This window comes from Podarcis raffonei, chromosome 13 (genome assembly GCF_027172205.1).
Source record: "Podarcis raffonei isolate rPodRaf1 chromosome 13, rPodRaf1.pri, whole genome shotgun sequence".
Lineage (NCBI taxonomy): Eukaryota > Metazoa > Chordata > Lepidosauria > Squamata > Lacertidae > Podarcis > Podarcis raffonei.
In genome coordinates, this window is record NC_070614.1 from 27,438,205 (window position 1) to 27,445,911 (window position 7,707).

The window sequence follows — 7,707 nt, forward strand, 5'->3', positions numbered from 1 at the left end:
GTGCTCTGTTGTAGGCTGAAATCCCACATTCTGGTACATGTGCAGCACAACTGCAGAAGGAGCCTCTCCACACCCTCAGCCTTATGACCAGAATTGTGTACACTCAGTGCTAAAGGAATCTGAAGTGAATTCAGCTAAAACGAGTTTGCGAGTCCTCTATGTCATATACGTAATTTATTATACTCCATGGAAAGCCTCATAGCTAACTAAAGTTCAGCTCATAAAGGGAAGAAAGAGTCTCAAAGATATCTTTCTATTATCTCAGCCTCTGGCCTTGCCATAGGCAAGAGAAAACGCCCTGGAAAAATATGGAGATATTATTGTTCATCACCCTGAGAATGTTTGATATTTTATCGTGTTTTTAATATTCTGTTGGGAGACGCCCAGAGTGGCTGGGGGAACCCAGCCAGATGGGTGGGGTACAAATAATAATAATAATAATAATAATAATAATAATAATAATAATAATATATTATTATTATTATTATTATTATTATTATTATTCTGAGTCAAGCGGCAAAGCCTAAAGTAAAGGTATCAAGGCAGTGTGTGGGAAAGCCCCACATTTTTGGCCATGGAGAACATTTCAGTTCTACATTTTGGTTTATGTTTTCCTTCCAAATGTTCACCTCATGTTTTATAGAAAACTACAGACTTAGCGTCGTGAGAAACGGTGCTATTTTTTAACTCATGATATTAATTCAGAAGAAAAAGGGCAAAGCATGAACAGGAAATGGGGGCGCAAGTTCTTTGTGTCAAAGGGAGTTTCCAACAGGTTCGCGGTTCAGTAGTCTACTCTGAATACATTCGTTCTTCCATCCATAGGTTGAGTTGCATCCGCCTCTTCGCACTTTCTTCAGTGTCTGCCTCACTTCTGTCTTCTCCTTGGCTTATTCCCCGTCCACGCCCTCCTCCATCTCTTCCTGAGCTTCTTTGCTCATTGTGACCAAGACAGGACCAGGTGTTGTAGGTCCTCCATCGCTGGAAGAGCCATCGTCCTCTTCGTCCTCCACAGGGTAGAAGTGCCGAGCTGCTGACAGGAATTCATCTCCCACATCAAGGAGAAGCAGCCTGTCCTAGGGGAGGAAAGGTGACAAAAATAAGGAAATAAGGTGATAGTGTTGGGTCCATTGAGATCCCACAATAGAGCTGGCCTAAGCACACCTGAAGAAGAAAATTTAAAAATGATGCCCACACCAAGCCAAGAGTAAATATCGGATTCAATTACACTTTACCTCACAGTAATTGTGAGGTAAAATAAAAGAAGGAGGGAGAGTGGCAATCCTTGGGTCACCAGAGGGGTCAGGGATCCCCCAAATCTTTAAGCAAACAAAAAACTAATTGTTGCCAACTGCCTCTACCCCGCTTTTAAAAGACAGAGGATGTAAGGGAAACACATATAAAACAAACCGAAGAAATGGTCCCTGTTTAGGGCAGGGGCCAAAGTACTTCAAGGAGCCTCTGTCACGAGGGAGATTCCCAGGTTCTTAGTAGCACAGGCCTAATACTGAATGGGTAGGGTTGGAGTATGTAATTAACTACAAAGATACAAGTATCTGGTAATAAAATGTAAATTAGATTTATTAAGGGAAGTCTGAGTCTAAAAGCATTCAAAAGGGGGAAACGGAGATAAAGTGATTTATTGTTGTTCTGCTCTGACTGTTTTCTAGCCTAGGAGACATCCACCCTTTGTTGTAGAAAATAGTTCCCAATAAACTATTTGGCCTTCGAAGAAGAAGAAGAAGAAGAAGAAGAAGAAGAAGAAGAAGAAGAAGAAGAAGAAAACAGGAGCTGGCACACCCTTTATTTAATTATTTAATTATTGCAAATAAAGAACAAAGCATTCTTCTTTCCATCATCATCATCATTATCATCATTAATATACCGCCCTATACCCAGAGGTTTGGTTCATAAAACAAAATCAAAATATAAAACCACAAAATATATAATCAAAATTAAAACAACCTAATAACCCCCCCAAAAAACCCACATTTTAAAAGGGCATAGTATGCCAATGAAATCAACCAAAGTCCTGTTCCAGACAAAGGAAAAGATTAAACTGAGATCTTTCTCCCTCAAAGCGAGAGAACTGACTAACCAAGCGAACACCACGTATTTTTAGCCATTAACAGGGCTACCTGCAGAAGGGGGACAATTTCCAAAGGATTGCTTTGTCCTAAAGGCATCACCCTCTATGTTGAACGGAAAACTTGGCATCACACTCCCAACACTAGGAGGAGGGGAAACGTCACCCTTAACTTGGAGGACAAAGGAAAAAATATTTGGGAGAGGGTGGCAAGATATTAAAGGATTCGTAAGGCCAATCAGCACATTAGAAGGAGTCGACTCACAGAGGCTTCATGACACTGGAAGCAGTTATTTGAAAACCACAATCAGGCTACCTGGAGGAGCTTGCTTGCGACTCCTACCTCCATGGTAGCTTTTATGCCACTGTGAGTTAGGCCCACAGCTTCTGTCCCTGCGGTGATGCACTGCGCAGACAAGCACATGCCCCAACAGAAGTTTCTATTGAATCCTTCCCCTACTTACAATGACAAAGAGGTATCTCTCAGGTGGACCACCACGATGCCAGCCAAAAATGGTTGTCTGCTCGGCCAGGGCAGTGTGGATCCTGCGGGCCTCTTGAGGATTGCGAAGGGATTCATATGAGGTGCTGGACGTGACAGTGAGGAGCCCATCTGCTTCAGCTTTGAATCCTACATTGGGAAGAGATCATTTATGCCCATATCCACTCCAAAAACCAACTCAATAAATAATAACAAGAGCAGCCCTGTTGGATAGGAACGGAGTCCAGTATCCTGCTCTCACAGTGGCCAAGGATAGGCAAATAATAGGCTTCACCCCTCCAAAGTCAACAGGGAAAAGGCTCTAGTAGTTTTTAGTTGTGGAACACTAAAACCAAACTTGAGAGAAATGAAAGTGAGTAAGGATAATAGCTCTCCTAACACTCTCCAGTTTGGTCTGTGGTGGAAATCCCCCAAGGACACCGTACCCAAGACTTCTAGGATTTGCTTCCATCGGTCCTTCATCTTCTGACGGATCTGCCGGTGAGCGATGATGTCAAAGCTCAAGCGTCGGTATTCCTTTGTCAGGATAAAGGAGACCATCAAAAGAATGAACCACTAAGCTACGTTTTTCAGCAAAATGCCCACCGTCATGTAAAGTATGTGTGGAGAAAGGCCTATATAGTACAGGGATCTCTAAAGGGCTGCTTTGTGCGTGCACCATTAACACACTGCACCCCACTGAGGCCCCTATTCCTAAAGGTCATGCCACCCATGCAGATTGCGTCTATGTTGCATCACTCAATGGAAGCCATTAGCCAACCCCACCTGCATAGCCCTATGCTGGTTTTTATTTGTGGGTCACACTAGAGTGCGACAGAAACTAGAAACTGGTTTATATTATTTTAATGCTTACATCAATGCATCACTGTGTTTGTGGGCACACATACACAATCATTCTTGTCTGTTGACATCCTTGTCTGGTACATATTTCTCCAGATGATCCAACCATATCAGACTACGTGGGCAAATGTCTTGCAATTAAATCTCCCCCAAACAAAAATATTCTGTGCGCAAGGACAACATACCTCTGATCCCCGGCGCGTTTTTGACCTTTTCTCCAGCAACATGTGGAGTTTATGATCATCATCCCGTTCCACATGAGTCTTGTCCACTGGTTCATTCCACAAGTTGACAGCCTCTAATTCCCGTCGTTTCTGCAACTTGTTGAAATACTGAAGCGTGTCACTGCAACAGAAAGGTTACAAACAAACAAACAGCATCACAATGGCTGCTCTTCAAACTGAGACAGGACTCCTAGGTTTACTTCTCACCAAGTAACTCAGTGGTAGAGCACATGCTCAATCTCTGACATCTGCAGGTAGGACTGCTATTGACCCCTGTCTGAAACCCTGGAGAACCTTTGCCGGTCATTGTCAACCATACTGTGCTACATGGACCAATGGTCTGGATCAACAGAAGGCAGCTTCCTAGGTACTGTATCTGGTATCTGGGCTTTATCACTTGGGATTGAAAGTGGGAGCTCACATGGGCAACTGCTTCTCACATAACCTCCTCCATTTCTCCAACAAAAATAGGGAAGTCCAGTGTTATTTTTCTAGGAAAAGAAGTACTGGAACTCACCATGAACACCTCCCTCATTCTCTTAGAATGCAATGGCGCCCACCTGATTGGTGCTGGCAAGTTCCAGCTGAAAAAAAGCCCCAGGAACATTCTATTCCATACCCTCCAACATTTCTTCAATGAAAATAGGGACATTCTATGGAAAAGCAGGGCATTCCGGGATCAAATCAGAAACCAGGACGGCTTCTGTAAATCCAAGATTGTCCCTGAATAATGGGTTACTCGGAGGATCTGTGCTCTGTACAAAAACAGTCCCTGCACAGAGACAGCTAGCATATTGAGGGAGAGGCATAGTCTTCTCCCTGACAAGCTATTTGTTTTCATGCACAGAAACAACATTTCTTTCATGTTGTGATTCCTGCAACTTCAGTCCAAAGCAGTGCAGCCTGGGCACAGGTTTACCATTGCGGCGAACGCAATGCATCTCTTTAGCCTTGTAGATATCAGGTTGGGACTGGAAACCTTGGGTTTGAGCCTTGCTACGTACATAGAGCCTAGGACTTGCCGATCAGAAGGTCACGTCAAGTGCAAGTAGATAAATAGGTACCGCTCCAGCGGGAAGGTAAATGGCGTTTCTGTGCACTGCTCTGGTTCGCCAGAAGCAGCTTGGTCATGCTGGCCACATGACCCGGAAGCTGTACGCCGGCTCCCTCGGCCAATAAAGCGAGATGAACGCCGCAACCCCAGAGTCAACCACGACTGGACCTAATGGTCAGGGGTCCCTTTACCTTTATGTACATTTATTCACAATAATTTTTCAGACTAAAAAGTCACCCTCAATTAAAGGAGACCAATTAATTAAAAGCTGATTAATAGAAGCAATTAATGTTGCAGCCCTAGAATTAAAGTGTGCATATAATTCAAGAGGGCTTTTGTGAAGGCACACACAAAGATTGTGACTCAAACAAAGCACAAACAATAGCTAAAGTGTGAAAGCAAGTTAGGCAGAATCCTTTCATGACGAATCCTGTAAGTTACATAACCAAAACACCATTGCAGGAGGAGGAGGTTTTCAGCAGGCTTGGGGGAATGCTAAGATTTGCAAAAGTAGAACTGAAATATTTAGACACAGAGCTCTAATGGAGGAAGGAAATGCCATCTGGTTGTTGGGAGTGGGGATGAAATGGAATATCCTGGGAAAGGGTGGGGTTGTCTGGCCAACTGGGGCCCTAAACAGCAATATTCTGTACTTCCAGAATTCCAGAACTGCCAGCTTCCGTACAGCATCACTTTGAAAGCAGAACACACTTACCTTAATTTATGCCATTGTCTGCCATTGCTTATTATAAATTTGGCAGAAGCTCGGGGCTTGCTAAATGAAAAAGCTGATTTGTAACACATACCCAACCACCAATGGATTCTTCTCCAGTTCTTCTTCTATATGGCAACAGCAGCTGCAAACTTTGTACCAGAAATTCATCTCTCTCTCTTTCTTGCAATGTGTTGTAAATGCTAAGACAGGCTTGAGACCAGCATATTGAAACGCAATAAAAACCAAAGTTAAAACAGAAGATGGGGAGAAAATGGATGGGGCAGGCGTAAGTCCAAGTAGTAAAGGAACTCTGCTTGGGGGGTGGGAAGGCAAAGGCGTTATATGAATTCTCTTTAAATATCATCTGCACGTCATAAGCAGTGATCATGTGAGATTCTCCCCCTTCCGCCATAGCTTAAGGCCTTTAAAACAAACTGCAGAGTATGAAATAGTGTATTGTATGTTGCCTCCGTGTTGATATGGAATGAAAAGTAGGTTTGTTTTTCGTATCTTCAAGAAGAGAGACCGCAGGATTAGACGAGTTGTGAGGCACTGTGGAGCCACATGAAGCCAAAGGTGCAGAGGCAAGGAAAGGCAGAACAGAACCCAGTCCTTGCCGTGTTATCCACTGGGAGAAATTTTGCCATCTATTCCTTTTGCAACCAGCCCTTCCTCCAAGCAGCTCAGGGTAGCATAAATGGAGCCACCTCAGTTTATCCTCACAGCTACTTTGCAAGTTTGGTTACAGTGGGCAAGACAGTGGCTTGCACCCAGAGCTTCTTAATCGCCAAGTAGGTCGTTTGACTCTAGCAGGGCTGGTCCTGCCATTAGGCAGAGTGAGGTGACTGCTTCTGGCGGCTTATGGGAGGAGGCAGTGGTGTCCCATAGCTCTTCTTCCTGAGCTCCCCAACCATTCCTTCTGTTGGAGAAGAGAGTTGTGTGTTGTGCATCTTGCCCTCCCCATTTTTAACTGCCTTAGGGTCTGTGCTTTGCCCTGTTGTTAGTATTGAAGTAGGATTCAGTGGATGCGGGTGGCGCTGTGGTCTAAACCACTCGAGCCTCTTGAGCTTGCCGATTGGAAGGTCGGCAGTTCGAATCCCTGCAATGGAGTGAGCTCATAGCTCTGTCCCAGCTCCTGCCAACCTAGCAGTTCGAAAGCACACCAGTGCAAGTAGATAAATAGGTACTACTGTGGCAGGAAGGTAAACATTGTTTCCATGCACTCTGGTTTCCATTATGGTGTTCCATTGCGCCAGAAGTGGTTTAGTTATGCTGGCCACATGACCAGGAAAGCTGTCTGTGGAAAAACACCGGCTCCCTTGGCCTGAAAGTGAGATGAGCGCCACAACTCCATAGTCGCCTTTGACTGGACTTAACTGTCCAGGGATCCTTTACCTTTCTTTTTTACCTAGGATTCAGTGGCCAGCTCAGTTAGCTACTAGAGGTGGAAAGAGCATGTGTATGGGCTATTTTGCCCGTTGCCTCAGGAAGCAACATGTCTTGGGTCAGCCTTGGACTTACTCGGGCCACATTCCACCTTAAAGTACTATGATAACAGTTTAAAAACAGTCATGGCTTCCCAACCGCCAAAATGGATTAATCCGCAATCAATTCATAGTGACAGGGACCTCTGGGAACTGTATCTCTGGGACAGGAATAGGGGTCCACAAACGACTCTGTTTCAAGAAGTCTTTGGAGGAAGTCATGGCTGTTTATAGAGTAGCCTTACTCTGCCCAGGGTTAATAGAATAACCACATACCCATTTGCAATTCTTAGCCTTTTCCATTTAATCTTATGTCCCCACTTCTACTATAAAACTCATTTTGTGACCTTGGGTCGTGCATGGATTTCTTTCCACTGGAAGGCCAACATCCTATCTTGTGCTAAAAAAATATATGCTCACAGGAGTAATCTACTCAAGTGGACAGTAGATCTTCAAAGCTGCAACCCTGTAGAAGTTCACCACTTGGGCGGCACACTAGCTGTGCAAGTAGACTGCACCCGTGAGCAGTTTCTAAATGTAAGTTGCTAACTGGTGCTATCAGATCAGACTCTCTATATTAGAATTTTCCATCTGTAAAATGCTGAACAACAGTAAATCTGCTTCCAAGGATTGCTCCTAGGGCAAAAGCAACAGAACACTCTGAAATTCCCAGGCAAATGATCTGGGGAGGAAATCCCAATGAACACACGGAGATTTGCCCCTGGGAAAGCAGGGTTGCAATCATGCTGCCAAAATGCCAGTAAACTGTGTAATTGTTTTATTCCGCTTTCCAGATAATTAC

General features: G+C 44.2%; 2 protein-coding genes across 2 annotated transcripts in view; both read right to left on the bottom strand.

The window, feature by feature from the left end:
* Window positions 1-7,707, bottom strand: part of ERBB2 (erb-b2 receptor tyrosine kinase 2) — a 128,659-nt gene that overhangs the window by 112,869 nt on the left and 8,083 nt on the right. The window lies entirely within an intron of this gene.
* On the bottom strand, window positions 522-6,646 carry LOC128400682 (melanoregulin-like). Its single transcript, XM_053363086.1, has 5 exons — window positions 5,513-6,646; window positions 3,614-3,773; window positions 3,014-3,104; window positions 2,551-2,717; window positions 522-1,076 (listed from the first exon to the last, which is right to left on the bottom strand). Exons 1-5 carry the CDS (start codon window positions 5,587-5,589, stop codon window positions 891-893), a joined length of 681 nt encoding a protein of 226 aa, XP_053219061.1. The 5' UTR covers window positions 5,590-6,646; the 3' UTR covers window positions 522-890.

Excerpts from the sequence above, each read along its gene's own strand:
- LOC128400682 (XM_053363086.1), bottom strand. The coding sequence starts at position 5,589 with ATGAATTTCTGGTACAAAGTTTGCAGCTGCTGTTGCCATATAGAAGAA. Across the intron at positions 3,774-5,512 it reads AAGAATCCATTGGTGGTTGG|TGACACGCTTCAGTATTTCA; the intron begins GTATGTGTTACA and ends TTTCTGTTGCAG. Across the intron at positions 1,077-2,550 it reads AGAGATACCTCTTTGTCATT|GACAGGCTGCTTCTCCTTGA; the intron begins GTAAGTAGGGGA and ends TTCCTCCCCTAG.